At 33.5% G+C, this 16,921-nt stretch overlaps 3 protein-coding genes and 1 long non-coding RNA gene across 5 annotated transcripts; 2 read left to right on the top strand and 2 right to left on the bottom strand.

Annotated features, from left to right (window-relative positions):
• The first annotated feature begins 828 nt into the window (after positions 1-828).
• LOC103827529 (putative pentatricopeptide repeat-containing protein At2g02150) lies at positions 829-4,034 on the top strand. 2 transcript variants are annotated; one of them, XM_009103022.3, is made up of 2 exons: positions 829-3,696; positions 3,761-4,034. In XM_009103022.3, exon 1 carries the CDS (start codon positions 1,294-1,296, stop codon positions 3,529-3,531), a length of 2,238 nt encoding a protein of 745 aa, XP_009101270.1. In that variant the 5' UTR covers positions 829-1,293; the 3' UTR covers positions 3,532-3,696; positions 3,761-4,034. The 2 variants fall into 2 exon arrangements, with proteins under 2 accessions (XP_009101270.1, XP_009101269.1); XM_009103021.3 differs by having other exon boundaries at positions 830-3,696; positions 3,775-4,034.
• A 2,654-nt stretch (positions 4,035-6,688) lies between these two features.
• LOC103827530 (defensin-like protein 10) lies at positions 6,689-12,247 on the bottom strand. Its single transcript, XM_009103023.3, has 3 exons — positions 12,154-12,247; positions 10,331-11,764; positions 6,689-8,907 (listed from the first exon to the last, which is right to left on the bottom strand). Exons 2-3 carry the CDS (start codon positions 10,392-10,394, stop codon positions 8,750-8,752), a joined length of 222 nt encoding a protein of 73 aa, XP_009101271.1. The 5' UTR covers positions 10,395-11,764; positions 12,154-12,247; the 3' UTR covers positions 6,689-8,749.
• Positions 12,248-12,315: 68 nt separating this feature from the next.
• On the top strand, positions 12,316-14,110 carry LOC117125879. Its single transcript, XR_004448338.1, has 2 exons — positions 12,316-12,524; positions 13,360-14,110. It is a non-coding gene; the product is annotated as an uncharacterized LOC117125879 (long non-coding RNA).
• Positions 13,887-14,759, bottom strand: LOC103249170 (defensin-like protein 2). The gene is made up of 2 exons (XM_009103025.3): positions 14,617-14,759; positions 13,887-14,297 (listed from the first exon to the last, which is right to left on the bottom strand). The coding sequence occupies exons 1-2, from the start codon at positions 14,678-14,680 to the stop codon at positions 14,128-14,130; spliced, it is 234 nt and encodes a 77-aa protein (XP_009101273.1). The 5' UTR covers positions 14,681-14,759; the 3' UTR covers positions 13,887-14,127.
• Between the last annotated feature and the right edge of the window lie 2,162 nt (positions 14,760-16,921).

Below are 16,921 nucleotides of genomic sequence, written 5' to 3' on the forward strand. Positions count from 1 at the left end.
AGAGAAGGTTCTTAGTTTTTCTTAGTTAAAATTAAAAAAAAGTTAAGAACCCTCTCTTAAACGAAGCTAAGATCCTAATTAAGAGAATGGAGTTAATCATAATCTAAGCATGCATAAGAATCGACATTGCATGTAGAAGTTGAGAGGATGAAGAGACTAGGACTAGACCGGCTAATAAAAAAACTAGCTGCAATCGTAGACAAAACAGCAGCTGAAGCAAAGAATAATCGTCAAGCAGCTAAAAGAGAGAAATATAAACTGGGTCTCGTAGTCTGGTGGTAAAGGAATCTCGGCTGAGGTACCCGCCATCACGAGTTCGAGCCCCGGCCACAACGGATTTAACATGATTTTCGTTTGGTCTCCAAAACCTTCCTCGCCAGTTCCGGTTGGACGCGGTGAGATAGTCGGACTAAGTGAGAGGTCCGGATACCTAGATTATCAAAAAAAAAAAAAAGAGAAACATTGAACAAATCCGAAAAACATGCATAGTGCCTTCATTGTTTTTCTTATAACGACTATTTTATTGATATTAAGCTGAATGTAATAATCCTCATGCAGAGAATTATGAATCATTGTTGGTACAAAATAATGAGATATAAATAGCCTATTGTTGTTGTTGTCTTAACAACATTATTATATGAATTGTTTTATATTCACAATAGAATTATCTTTATATTTTTTAATACTTAATATATTTTGATGAGATTTTATAATACTCTATCTAAAATCACATTTAAGCTCTATGCAATATATATTACATACACCAAATAATATAATAAAATTAATATAAATGTCAAATTTTAAAAAATAACAATTAATGTCAATACACTAAAATCGAATATTTTTTTCATCTTAGAATAAATATATTTTAAAATGAGAAATCTAAATAAAAAAACTTTTGTAAAATTAAAATCTCTGTAAATCAATAAAATTTAAAATCCCAACATTATTAATTTATAAAGACTCTACTGTATATTAATTACTATTTCTTTTCGTAAACACTTAAAAAGTAATCTCACTGATCCACTTACAATAATGACCTAATAATTAGAAACCTTACATTGGGCCGGTATAGCTTGCACACAAAGGCCCATTAAGAGTCCATAACTTACCAAACTAAACAAAAAGAACAGAACGAAACAGCATTAGTCCTAAGGGAAGACACATCAACAAAACCCAGAGAGTTCGTTCGTTCATAAACCCTACTTTCCTCTTCCTCCTCCACCTTCACCTCCCCCCTCCTCTTCAGTCGAATCGAATATCTGAGTAATACAATGTCTCCGAGCTAAAACGATGAGGCTCATTGTATTCGCTCTGCACTTCCTCCTCAAAATGCTCTGCTCTCTCCGCAACTTCATCCACGTTAATCGCAGGTTCCCTCGCCGTGTAAGCCCTTGTTTCCCTCTCTCTTCTGTCTCCTGCCCTTTCGTCTGGTTCACGAGCTTCCTCTGCGTCATTCGATACCCTTTCGTCACCAAAACACACCCTCTAGATTCCAACAGAGACTGGATCCGTAACGTCGTCAAGAACGATCTATGGGAAGATCCCCAAATCAACAACCTTTTTGATCCAGTCCATGTCCCAAGGCTCCTCCTTGATTTGAAACAAGACCCTAGGTTAGCCCTCAAGCTCTTCAAATGGTCAACGAACCGAACCGGGTCTAACCACACCGTTGAGTCATACTGTATCATAGCGCACATTCTCTTTTGTTCTAGAATGTATCACGATGCTAACAGCATCCTTAGAGAGATGGTTCAGTTACATAACTGCGATGTTTTCGACGCTCTTTGGTCCACGAGGAACGTCTGTGTCCCTGGTTTTGGTGTCTTTGATGCTCTCTTCAGCGTTTTGATTGATCTTGACATGGTCGAGGAGGCTTTGCAGTGTTTCTCCAAGATGAAGAGGTTTAGGGTTTTCCCAAAGACTCGTTCTTGCAACGGTTTGCTTCAGAGGTTTGGGAAGTTAGGGAAGAGGGAAGGGATGAAGAGTTTTTTTAAGGATATGATTGGTGCTGGCTCGAAGCCGAGTGTGTTTACTTACAATATAATGATAGATTGTATGTTTAAAGAAGGAGATGTTGAAGCTGCGAGAAGGTTCTTTGAAGAGATGAAGTTGAGAGGTTTGGTTCCTGATACTGTTACGTATAACTCTATGATTGATGGGTATGGGAAGGTTGGTTTGTTAGATGATGCGGTTTGCGTTTTCGAGGAGATGAAGTGTATGAGTATTGAGGCTGATGTTATAACGTTTAACTCGCTGATTAATTGTTTCTGTAAAAATGGAGTGTTGCCTAAGGGTTTGGGGTTCTACAGGGAGATGAAGCGGAGTGGGGTTAAACCGAACGTTGTTACTTACAGCACTTTGGTTGATGGTTTCTGTAAGGAGGGTATGATGGAACAGGCATTGAAGTTTTATGTTGACATGAGAAGAGTTGGTCTTGTGCCTAATGAGTTTACTTACACTTCTCTCATTGATGCCAAGTGTAAAATTGGTAATCTAACGGATGCTTTTAGGCTGGGTGATGAGATGTTGGAGGCGGGTGTGGAGTGGAATGTGGTGACCTACACTGCATTGATCGATGGTCTTTGTGATGCTGAGAGGATGCAAGAAGCTGAAGAGCTTTTTGGCAAAATGGTTGCAGCTGGTGTGGTTCCGAATCTTGCGAGTTACAACGCTTTGATTCATGGATTTGTAAAGACCAAAAACATGGAGAGAGCGTTAGAGCTTCTGAACGAGTTAAAAGGGAGAGGTATTAAACCGGATTTGCTCCTCTATGGAACTTTCATTTGGGGTTTGTGTGGTGTAGAGAAGATAGAAGCAGCTAAGGTAGTGATGAAGGAGATGCAGGAGGATGGAATCAAAGCGAATACGTTGATCTACACAACGTTAATGGACGCTTACTTCAAGTCTGGAAACCCCAAAGAGGGATTGCATTTGCTAGAAGAGATGCTACAACTTGATATTGACGTCACTGTTGTTACCTTTTGCGTTTTGATTGATGGATTGTGCAAGAACAAGTTAGTTTCCAAGGCTATTGATTATTTTGGGAGGATGAGTGAAGAGTTTGGTCTACAAGCTAATGCAGCAGTGTACACAGCGATGATTGATGGTCTCTGTAAAGTGAATCAAGTTGATGCCGCAACGAGTCTTTTTGAAGAAATGGCTCAAGAGGGTCTAGTTCCAGACAGAACAGCATACACATCGTTAATGGATGGGAACTTGAAGCAAGGGAATGTGTTAGAGGCTTTGGCTTTACGAGACAGGATGGATGAGATTGGTATGAAGCTTGATTTGCTTGCTTACACTTCATTGGTCTGGGGGTTATCGCAGTGCAACCAGTTGCAGAAAGCGAGATCCTTCCTTGAGGAAATGATTGGGGAAGGGATTGTACCTGACGAGGTTTTGTGTGTTAGTGTCTTGAAGAAACACTATGAGCTTGGATGCGTAGATGAAGCTGTAGAGTTGCAGGGTTATTTGATGAAGCACCAGCTTTTGACCAGTGATAAGAATAACGCACTTCCAGACATGTGAAACTCAGGAAGATGCAATCTTTATGCTCTTGTCAGACCGGTTCAGGTTTTCGGATCCAAGCCTTGTCTCGTCTGGAGAAAATGAACGAAAATGTTGAATCTTCAGACTGAGCTTCTCCTGAGAATCTATCAGCTAATCATCCAAGGAGAAGCTGTAAGAGCTGAGGTATGAAAACAAATCTAGTATTGGGGATTTGTGATATTAAACTCTGAGTTGTGTCTGTGATAAGTCTTTTTGTTGCAGACTTTGAGCTCTGCTCTGAAGTGTTGAGCTATGCAAAAGATGAGAGAAAGAGAGTGAATATGATTATGAAGTTGATTTGCTTACAGATAGGTTAATGTCCTTGAAGGTTCTTCATTGTTTATTGTATTTGTTGCTTTGAGGAACCAATCAAAAGTCCTAATTTTTGTTGTGTACATTTCTTTTTTTCTTCTTTTTACCCCAGAATGTAATTTCTTTTATTGATGATTTAAAAGTGAAAAACAAATTCTAGTTTTCCATTATGCAGAAACGGTGAAAACTATTTTCATGTATGTAGTCACAGAGAAGGTTAAACAAATTTAAGTCTTTACATTCTTTGTTTTGAAGATTATGAATGTGTTGCCAAACAAAAATTGAAAGCTTTCAGATTCGTATACTACTTTGTTTACATATATTTCAATTAAATCATCAGTTTATACTATTTTCAATTGTGTGTGAATTATCTACACACATCAGCATATAATTCGTTACTGCAGGTTTAAGTGACTAAAAACATCTTCAATATAATACTCTATTTTTTCCTCCAAAAATGAGTAAAATTAATATGGAGTAAAAATGTTCTAATCCAATTCTATTTTTCACTCCATAATGAAGTGATGAACAAATAAGAAATATATTATTTCATTTATGGAATAAATTCTATTATGGAATGAGATATGAAATTGAGTTTTTACTCCACTTTAAAAGAAAAAATGAAATGGAGTTAGAGATGTTCTAACAGGCCGCAGTAAGGTAGATGTTTCTACTAGAAAATAAAAATTCTATTCACCTAGACATAAACATAGATGTGTTCAAAGTTCTACACCCATTACCTCCAACAATTTATTTCGATTTAGTAGATTTACTTGTAATAAATATTGTTTTACAGACAAGCTATAGAAGCTTGCCCGTAAAACCAATTAGTGAAATAAGTGCATACTCTTTCCAAAACTACACTTTTTTTTCTTCCAAAACTATACACAATGGCACCGTTTCTCCTAATATCCTTACTTCAAGTTCTAATGGAAATGATCTTGAGCTCATCGACTTGATCATCTATCTTTTGACAATTGCATATCAAAATCAACAACACACTCCTTCCAAACACACATGTCAGATCGTTGCCACATCAGTTTCCCCAGAGCCACCACCACCACCATCATTAATCTATTTACCGAAGTCAACACGCAGCCGTGCATTTTTCCTGTCACAGAACCATCAGTGCGACCCTAAACTATCTCACACCCACCAGTCACCATCTATTTCGCAGCACATGGCTTTGCTAGCAACCCCTCACCGTAGGCTATGTCATAGCACAGAGGCTTGGGAGTTGGGATATTGTAGAGAGATTTGTAATTGTAAGCTCATGTATGTGGTTTTAGAAAATGAAGTATCCATAATGAACCCAAAAATAATACTCCCTCCGTATTTTTTGAATAATTGATGTTTTAAATTTTGGTTTTGTATTGAAATGATTGACGTTGTAGAGTATAATTAATGTATTTGTTTTTGAAACTAAAACATAAATTAGAATGTAAAAGTATGAATGATAAAACTTTAATCAGAAAAATAAATAAATAAATATCAATGCCATGGACAGATACAACATAGCATGTTTTTTCCTGCAGCATATTATCTCCTGCAGCGAAAATGTTTGGGACGGATTGCGGTGTAACAGATGGATCGCATCCAATGATCTTTTTAGAGAAAAGAATATTTATTCATAAAAATTGAGAGCCGCAAAAAAATCTTACAAGACCAACAACGAAGTGGAAAAAAACTAGCGAATCGGCATATTCTACGAATGCGTTAGGAAGCATCGATGTTTCTATTAAAAGTTTTTTTTTAACATGTTTTGTAAAATTTTGCTTTATGTAATATGTTAGATTTGATATCAATAAAATTCAGATGTTATTAAAAAATAAAGATTAGAATATATTTAATTTTTCTTAATATATATGAAAAGATTAAAACACATAATTACAAAAAAAATATTATATGTAATTATGTAAATATAAATTGTGAAATGATGGTTAGTACGTGGTGAAACTGTATAACGTATTACCATAATTGTCCCTTTTAAAACTATATCCGCGAACTGTAATCAGAATGATGAAAGCGATAAATATGAAAGCTTTTGAAAAAAAAAAATATTAAACTTTTGATATAAAAGCAAAAGAAGCAAAAACCATCTACAAAATCATATTTTTACTATTGTGAAAATTCACATAATCAACAAGAAATAAACTCATGCTGCTAATCAGTTTTTCTACCAAATGGAAATGAACAGTAATATATTAGATTCAAATAGGTTAAAAACAAAAATATAATTAAAGTAACTATGGGTCGTAGTTGGCATATATATCATATTTTGTGGAATCAATTTGACTATTTGAATGATTGAATTAATACACATATTTCTGTGAGGGGTAAAATACTAAAAGGGAAATTTGGGATCATGTACATAGTGGAATAAAAACCAAGTGTATAACCATAACAAAAAATAGATTATGATATTTATATATTATTTGTCATATTACACTTTCTCATTTTCACATCTCTTTTTAATTAACTTTATAAGTTTGAAAAATTATAATTTGAATTTCTTATATACTTATAAGAAACATAGATTTTTTTCGTATATGACATTTTGAATTTTGTAAAACTAACATATATTTATAAAATTGAATATATACAATAATAATAAAGTTTTGTTCTATTCTATTACATAAAGTTATATAGAATAGTAGTGATAAAATTCATCTTTCCTCAATCTCCCTCCCCAATCTCCATCCACATATCCCTTTTTCTTTTCCTTCTCCCTCTCTCTTTCATTTCTTTTTTCCTTCTCTCTCTATAATATATAATGTTCAAAAATTATATTATTGTATTCTTTTCTATTTAAAAGTATAAAATAATTTATAAAATAAAAATTGCACTTTTTCTTTCTCCTCTTTTTCTCCTCCCAAATTCTCTCTCTCTTCACTCCTACCCCTCCCCCGCCTCTTCTCTCCTCTTACTTCTCTCTCTCTCTCTCTCTCCATTTTCCTCTTTGTACTCCTTTCCTCTTTTTTTTCATCATCTCATCATGTTCTTTATACTCTTCTATTTATTAGACATTATACTTTTTTCCAGCTTCTTCTGTAAAATCTCTTTTCATTTTTTATCATTTCCGTCTTCGCTTTTCTTCCTCTCCCCTTACTCTCAATATTTTTTTTCATATATATATTTTCACATGCTATACTATATGGTCATCAAATATAGAATGATATATGTTTATTTTGTAATATATCAGCTAATTATGTTATTTCACATAATTTATTTTACATTAAACACTTGTCCTACGAATAAATATGCTTGTTCATATTGTCTACTGATTAAATTGCATTGAACCCTATAAATAAATAGTACTAAAGAAATTATATTATTCTCTATTGTTACATTTATGTTTGAAATAATCCATTATATATTGACAACATAAATAAATAGTATTTGGTTGTAACGTTTGATATACACACATTCACGCACTCGTAAAAGATTATAATGTCCAATAATGTGGTAAATTGACACATTTCTCAACACATGGCTATATTCTTTGTTTTTTTCTTAATATGGTTATACAGCAAAATCACCCATACTAAAATTGGTAAGTTTTTGACAAAAAAAATTCACCAGCAGGCAGCACCAATGGGTAAACTTTACAGTTACGAAATAGTTTACTGTGCCTTAACTTGTTTGCCTTCTTTTTTACGCGGTGATGATAACAATTCTTTAGTCACAGTGCACATATATACATAATTATCTTTTGAGCGTATTATTAGACGGAGAATCCGATTTTTTTTTCGTTGTCAAATGGGCAAGCCAAAAAATACACAGACTTGATTGCTTACTAAAAATCCATTAATTATGTTGAAAAGAGAAATAGTAGAGATTAAGAGAACAAAAATTAACAAAGCTTTTCCCTAATTAACGTACGATATAATCTCGACATAATATGTTAATTTTTTTGGTTCATGCTAGATGGAGAACTCGAATTTTTTTTTGGTTGTCACTTGTCACATGGATCATCCGAAAGATTAACTAAAAACACAGACCAGAATCCTTACTAACATGCCACTAATTGATGTATAGATAATAGATGAGAAGATAGTAGAGAGAGAACAAAAATTACAACAAACTGTTTCCCTAATTCACGATATATCGCGAAATATCATATCGCAGAGCTTCATTTTTCGGGGGAAGAGAGAAAGAATAGTTGAAAGTAAGTGTTGTATAAGAAGCTAATGGGGGAACTTAGAAGAGGGTGGCATTATATATACGCAAGGACTCAATGTGTATGTAAGAACGATAGAGAAGAATAACTCATTGTCTTCATATTTACTTGGACTAAGGAAACTTTTAGAGAATATTACTATTAGTTGGATACTTTTTGTTGTATTGCTTATAATAGCTGCCACGAAAGCTTTACTTCTTCATCATGTGTTAGTAAAATAAGTAAAATTTTGAACAATGTTCACCGCCTTAATTACCCTAGTTTATTTTGGTTATGAATAATGAGAGCTTAAATAATCAATAATTTAAAATATCCAGATATAAGACTTATATTGACTGGTTATAGACCTAAATCTTTGTATCAAATATAAAATTCTTCAAAAGGTAATTATTCCTTGATTTTATAAATCAACATAATTTAAGAATCAAATAATAAGATTTTAATCAATATCTGAAAATTTGCGACACAAATACGTATGTAATCTAACTCTCTTTTTTTTTTTATAAAAGAGAACATATATGCAAGCATAAATAAGTATATATATTATAGAATCATTTTTCTGGTTTGATATAAGTTACTAAGTGTACGTTGATATTCAAGCATACGATATCTAATTTTGTATCAATAGTATGATTAAAGACCAAAAAAAAATGATTTTTACACACAAAAAAAAAGATTTTTACATTTTCGTGACATTTTATAAATCTAGCAGGTTTTGGTGCAGTAGCACTTAAGACTACTGCATTGACCTCCTGTGAATCCTTCGCCAGTGCAAACACCGGCACAGTTCTTTGCATTGAGACACACTCCTTGAAACTTGGTACTTGGTGACTCACACGTTCTGGCTTCCACTGGAATCATTCCTAGATCACAAAATTAACCCACCAAAGTATAAAACATTTTCATTTTGAAGCATAAACATAATTATTTTTATTTTATTTTTTTTGTTAAAGGCATAAACATAATTAACTAAGAACATTCATAAATGTTATTATATATAACAAAAATGTGGAATACATGCATCATGCATTGGCTTGTAAGTAAATTATTTTCATACTCACGTATATGTTACATGCTTATAATTAGATCCAGGGCTAGTCGAAAGAATAAGATATTCGAAGCCATATACATTGGGAAACTACTGTATATAAATTTTAAGGATTTTTAGTAATATATTGTATATAATAAGTTTTCTCGGTTTCCCATAAAATAATTTAACAATATAGTTTAGCGTGTTTAAAATGTTTAGAGTTTTTTTCTTCTGAAAATTGTTTTTAGGTAGCTCTCAAAGAAAACCTAAAGAACCACTTTTTCTTCGTTTATCCCTCTGAATATGTGCATTGATCACTAAAATGATAGTTAATAAAAATTTATCAGATCATATTCTATTTATGAATAAAGTCAAAAATAACAAAAAAGTAGTATTTAGTGCTGAAGTTTTTTTTGACGTTGTTAACGCCGTCAACAAAAAATTAAACCTTAAATTCTAAACCCTAATATTTTGATTTTGGGTTTTGGGGTTTAGGATTCTTAGTTTAGGATTTAGAATTTAAGATTTAGATTTAAGGGTTTTGCTGATGGTGTTTATAGTTTAAAGTTTTGTTTACAACGTTAATGATGTTAATGTTTTTTCTTCATTTTTCAGCAATTAATACTATTTAATTTTATACTTTTTCATAAATAAAATATATATTTGCAAATTTTTATTGGTAATATTTTAGTGGTGAACAGAAGAAAAAACTCTAAAAGAAATATATTTTAAGTAGGGGTTTGATCCGATTCGTTTCGTTTGAATAATCAATTATTCGATTCGATTTGATCCGTAGCTAGTTGGATATTTGGTGTCCCCAAAAAATTTTAGATTTTTGATTAGATATCCAACTCTATCCGTAAAAATAAATTAAAAGATAAAAAAAAAATTCAAAATAATATAAAATAATAAAGTTACTTACTTTTCAAAATTCAAATAACTAATATAATAAATTTAGTAAAAAAAATACTGTATAACTTTTATAAAATATAATATTTATATAACTTATATAATAAATATATGTATATATATGCATATAAAGGATCGGACCGGATATTTGTTCTAAAAATATTAGTGTTTGTGACAAAAAAAAAAAACGTTTCTTTCCCACGAGGGTATTTGTATTCTCGACGTTGATTTCTTTTTTATTATTAGTTGAATTTAGAAGTTTTATACGTTATCAACCAAACTAAATGATGAATATTAAGATATGGAGTTCACTAATAGATACATACTGCAGAAGATGAGTTATGAACCTGCGGCAAGGAGTAGCATGAACGAGAGGAGAATGGTTGAGACCAAACGCAGAGAGAGTTTCATTTCAAGAGAGACAAATATACAAATGTTTCAATGGGAATTAAGAAAATGAAAAAAAAAGTAGGCACTATATATAAGAGGGGGGGGGGGGGGTTGAATCTTTTTGTTGGTAAACGAATTTTTCTTTGACTAATGAAAATAAATAGTTTAAGGCCTCAGAAAAAATAGAAACGAAACGTGAACCAACTAAACATTTGCACAAAGGAGCAGTCGTAATTAAAGGCTCACCAATCAACTATATAATCAAATTAATAAAACCTTACAGTTTACTTTAGTTTTTTATTTATTCTTAGAAACAACAGTTTGTATTATTTTGAGAAACAACCTTACAATTTATCTTCCAGCTTCAAAAAAATATTGTTAATTTGCTTTAATACAGTAGTTTAGTGCACAAACTTCTATACAAATACGTTAAGCACAATCCACTATTCCCTTTGTTTCCGAAAGAAAGATTTTCTAGAGTATTCACGCATATTAAGAAAACAATTAAGTTTTTACAATTAAACTTATTATTTATTTTACTATACATTTTTCAATAAATATCAACCAATAGTATTCAACCAATTCAAAATTTTCAATTAATGTTTCTTAAAAGTATACAACTTTTCAACATTTACTACTAAAAGTACTTTAAAATTTTAGAAAATCTATCATTTTGGAACAAAAAATAAATCTAGAAAATCCTACTTTCAGGAACAGAGGGAGTAAAAGATATTGATACCCTGCCAAAATAATCCAATTAATGCAAGGCTTCAATCCCATAATCCGTTAATGTAAGGCTTTAAAGCCACAAGAATACATGTACATCTCAAACATTCAACCAAAAAAGATTGATAAAGACGATTTCCACATTCATTGTTTATACCCCACTTAGCCGCGGATACATTCATAGAACCGAAGATCCGAACCAATAAGATTTAGTGCAGATTTAAATCGTATCAATTATACTAGTGGATCTTATATTCCAAATACACTAAGGTGTATCTCACATCCTAGTGTGTGGGTGAATCTTTGTCATTCGTGGTGGTGCAGAAGACTTATCTGTGCAGGTTCGGAAGCGTCACCAAATTGGTTGTAGTGGCGAGTTCAAGCCGCTCTTTTGGTGGTTGCGGGATTGCCAACTTGCGTTCATGATCGGATATTTGTGTGCTCAGTTTCTGTTTGTCTGTGGCCGGTTGGCGAGGCGGTATAGCTTGCAGTGGCTCATCCTTAGGTATTGTTTCTTGTAACTCTTCCCTCAATTTCTCGTCCTGTGCTTCATCGCCAATGGAGATTATAGGCCTTGACAAGCTCTCCGAGACCAGCTATTTCAGGTGTTGAACATGGAAGACCGACATCCGAGGAAACAAGGTTAAACCCACCGTTTCCAGAATCTGCGACATTGATTGAGAATAAAAACTGAATCATTTGGAGATTTTAGAATAGTCCAGCGGAATGTGTCTGTTTAGGTGGTTGATGCGAAGTCAGTGCTATAATATTTGAACTAGATAAGCTTTGGTTGAAATCAGATTGTAATCGAAATTGTACTCCCGTTTTTTGGGTTTTATATAATATTTCTATATTAGTAAAAAATTGGTATTATAGAAATATATCTTAGTGTTTATCTCTAGTTATTTAAGCTATTACGTGGAAAATAACATTTTAAAACAATGTTAAAATAGTTGAAACAAAAAATGCATTTTTTACCATGTATATTTTTTGTGCTGAAATTTGAATTTAAAAGAATAATCTACTTCTTGGTAAAAAAATAAGAATAATCTACTTGAGAAAAAATATGAACTGTCGTGTAGTAAACCATGCCTCCATCGTATGATGTCCGCTATTTACCCGGGACTGATGAATAACGATTTTTTTTTGTCAACTAGAGGACCATGCCACTTATGAGTGTACATGTATTTTCTTGCATTTTAATTTGAAAGCCCTTTTTCAAAAAAAAAAAACTAGAGGACCATGCCTCCAAGCCTCTCATCGGTGTAGCAAACCATGCCTCCAAGCCTCTCATCGCTGCTACTGCACCAGACATTTCTGATGCTGAACGATAAGGACCCGTTTATCTATCAATTTGAACTTGGAAAATAGCATCCCTTTCTGAAAAAAAAATTATATATCACATGCCAACAAAAGGGAATGTAGGTCTTGTTCAAAGAATGAATGATAACACAACAAGCAGTCTTTCTCTCTCCTTTCGCTCTGTCTTCTCTCTAGATCTGTCACAGAGGAAGGATTGAAAGGAGACTTCTACCGGAGTTTCCAACTCATTTCCGGTTAGTAAGCGCGATTCTAGGAAGCGGTGTGTCTCTTTATACCGCTATCGCCAGCTTCTGTTTCCGGGAAACGGTGGCTCTGATAGCACCGATTCCGCCAGCTTTCGTCTCCGGGAAAGCGGTGGCTCTGATAGCACCGTTCTTTCGCCGGCTCTTCTCCGGTTTGTTCCGGTGATAAGTTCTCGATCTACGCTTTTGCTCTTCCCCTGTCCAATCGACTCTCGATCTGAAAATCTGTATGATTTTTCGGATCGATCGAAGATGATTGTTGTTGTTTTTTAAAGCATGGATCGATGGTGTTTGTGTTCTATAGGTCTTCATCGGTTTTGGGCTCCATGGTTGAGTCGAGTCGCGCTTTTGCTCTGATCCCGGCAGAAGCTGTTGTATTCTTCCGGTGGTGGTCCGATTATTGCGGCGGCGGAGTATGCATGCCGATGAAGAGCTTTGTGACGTGGTCAAGACGTGGCGGCCTGGTGACGCGTGTCCCTCGCAGGGAGGATTTCGACACGTGTACTCTTCACGCAACTCGCGGGGAGAAAGAGGCGCCTTTGTGGGTTAGATCGTTTGGGCTTAGGGCCCAATAAGTTTTACGGTTTCGGTAGCCCTACTGTGTTTGGGCCTCATAGTTGTACTCCTGTTTACGTTTTTGGGCTTGGTCTTCTGGCTTTGTCTTTAATAAACTTTAGATGGAAAAAAAAAAAAAGGTCTTGTTCAAAGATCACGAATGTAACGTATATATATGTATCATTTTTTTGTCGGCATATTATTATACGTTTTGTGTTAAAGACTGGGGTCAAGCCAGAAGTGTTTTAGTGTCAAAATAATGCAAAAGATATAGTAAAATTGTTTAAATGACTTTTGAAAAAGGCAGTAGTACATCTGTACATGTGTACAGCTCCTGTATAACACAAAGGACACGCGTTGTAGGCTTAACGCTACATTTGCTACTAGGTACACTGCGAAACAATATCAGTAAATATATTTATTTTTTGTTTAAAAGGGATCAGTAATACTAAATATATTTATCAAGAGTGAATTACTTTGTGATTATTTCATAAGTAGTATTATTTAAACTATTAGTACCAAGACCTATCGCCATAAACGTTTTCAGAGTAACTGTATGATTTTTCTTTCTTTTCTTTTGGTAAAAAATGTATGATTCTTTTTGATCGACCTACAACTATTTCAGATTTACCGTTCACCTAGTATTAACTCTTAATAACCTTTAACGTAATTAAATACCTCGGTAGAGGCTTCTTGATAAAGAAAACGATAAAACTGATATAACATTACATGAACTGAAAACACTTGCGTTACAAAAAAAAAACAAAACACACAAACAGAGACTTATTCGAAAACATATTACACACACATGTACGGTACGACATGGTGTTGTACGGAATATTAGATAGAAAGGAACAACACCAGACGATGGATATGGTAGATTTGAGTTATGAGAATCGATCGATAGATCAGCAATGTCTGGTGCAGTAGCAACGACGACGGAAACCACGGCATTTACCTCCGCCAAAACCTTCGTTGTGACACACGTTTCCGCAGTTTGTTGAGCTCACACATGTACCCTTGAACCTATGGCTCTTCGACTCACACGTGCGTGCCTCCACTGTGACTGGACCCATCCCTACACACAGTTTAGACCATAGCTTAGTTTCATCTTCTCATGCATGGTGCGTTATTCATCTTAAGAGTTAACGGAAGAACGAGTCTTTTTGCTAAACATATACAACCAAAGCCCACAGGCCACAGCCAGTTATAGTCAGAATTGAAGGGGAGAATGAGAAGCCACGAAAAACCAACTTTCTCTACGAAGATTCGCAAGAGCAGTCGCTAGAAACATATAGATCCGTAAAAATGACAATGATATACTATTATGTAGATTCATATATTTTCATGCATATGTGCATAGTTAGATATAAAGACTGGTTAGGAGAGTAATGAACCTGTGGCAACGAATATCATGAACAAGAGGAGAACAGCTGAGATCAAACGCATAGAGAGCTTCATTTTGAGAGAGAGAAAGAAACTTTCAGGGAGAGAGAGAGTCGGAAGGAAACAAGTGTTAGGTGTGTAGGGAGCTAACGAGGAAGATGGCACTATATAAAGAGACTCAAGTGACAAGTGGTATAAGAACGATCGAGATTATTGATTATTTTATTACATAATTGAGTATTTTAATATTTAATAGATTTTTGAAATTTAAATCTTTTTGAACCATGATGAAAAGTTTTGATATTCGCTATCGATTATTGCAAGTGTGGCGTGGCGACGATTTGCTTTACCGACACTGTAAATTGATCCTTATTGGAAGTGACACGACAAGCAGAGAGATCGTATAGCTTCGACAAGTCATTCTCGAAATTTATAAAACAAACTTTCTTTTTCAGAATTTTAGAAACGTTAAAGCGTATAGACAAGTAAAATAATTGATTTGTCAGATACTGTGGAGTCCACACAATGCGATAGTGGCCACGTGAAAATGTAAGTAAACCAAGTGACGTTGTATTTATTGTATTTATCGCACCGGAAAAAGGGTTCGTATAAAACGTGAAATTTGATATTTTCCCTACTCTGTTTAGCAAAAAACCCATTTACAGGAAAAAGGAAAAACCAACCCATTTACAGGATTTAAGCAAATTAGTTTATTCATGCTACTTCGATCCGGATATTTATAATTTTATTTTAATATGCAATATCTATGAAATGAAATAAATTGTAAATAATTATTATTTTAGAACAAATATCCATTTCGATCTTTTATATACATATATATAATATTTAAATAATTATATACCACAAGATATCTTCCAGGAAAAAGATAATGTTAAACTTTGATAATATAGATATGGCCATTGTGGAAGTTACCAATTTATCCCAACAGTTGGTTCGTTGGTATTTTACTGATGGCTCTGGAAAAAAATTATTCGAGATATGGCTGGTATAGTATTTCGGTGGGATTTGACGGATTTATGGGGGCAAAAAATGCATGTCAAAGTTTCATTTGGCTATGAAAATCATAAATAACTTACAACATCTCTATGTAATTTTTGCAACAGACTGTTCTTACATGATAAAGATGGTTTCGGAACCAGAAAAATTATATGCATTGCAATTTACTTGGAAGATATACGCATATTGGAGAGAAGTTTTAGTCACTCGGAGCTTCTCTATCTACAAGAATACATAATAAACGGATAGACAACTTGGTACGCAATGTTTGAAAGCAATTGCCCTATGTCATTTACATTGAATCAGAAGTAATAGTTCATAAAATCTTAATTGAGTTTGTTAAGTTGATGTCAAACAAGAAAATATTCATATAATACAAATTCACTTGATATGTAACACCATAAAACTAAAAGTAAAAGTAGAGATGAAATTCATTTAGAAGAAAAAAAGGCAACAAAATGTTTTGTGTATATTTATATAAAATTTATGTATCATTATTAATTTATAATTTTACTAAGATTATATATTTATCTAATTTTTTAAATATTATAGAGTTTTTACTATATGTAGTAGTTATGTGAACTCTAATTCGGGATTACTTTACTTATACACAAAATATGTAGAAATATTTCCCAAAAAAAATATAGAAATTTATAAATGTAGAAATAAAAGAAATGCATTTGTTAACCAAAAAAAGAATGAAATGCATTTAGCTAAATTTAAAGATGGTAATGCACTGTTTTTCATATGGGAAGTGGCAGACAAAAAGTGAAAATTTATAAATTAAAAAAGTGGCAGGCAAAAAGTACTTAAGTTATCGGTCCTCTTTATGTTTTTCACTGTAAAATTCCAACATTTGTGAGTAACATGAAAAGTGAAAAATCAAATAACGCATCAAGAGTACTTCAAAGTTGTACTTAGTTCGCTCAAACAAAGAATCACACTGAATGGTGGTGGCTTCTCAGCTTTTTACAAAGAATTCAATCCTCTCGAGTATGCTGCTCTTGCAGCACCGTGATACTGAAGTATAGTAAACAATGTACACCATTTTCTAAGTTTTCTCTCTCAATTTTCCAGGACAGAGGCATGGCATACAACCAAATGAGGACTAGGGTTGTTGTTCAAGTGATTTTGCCTGATAATAAGAGCAACACCAGTCTCTGTTATAAGATAAGATACAAAGACCACTTGTAAATGTAAACCCACAACACAAGTGCACATGAATGGTCTTTCTAAGACCCATCTAATCGGCTAGAATGGCTACAAGAAGTTGAAAAGGTCGGTTACAAAATATTATAT

This window comes from Brassica rapa, chromosome A06 (assembly GCF_000309985.2).
Source record: "Brassica rapa cultivar Chiifu-401-42 chromosome A06, CAAS_Brap_v3.01, whole genome shotgun sequence".
NCBI classification, from domain to species: Eukaryota; Viridiplantae; Streptophyta; class Magnoliopsida; order Brassicales; family Brassicaceae; genus Brassica; species Brassica rapa.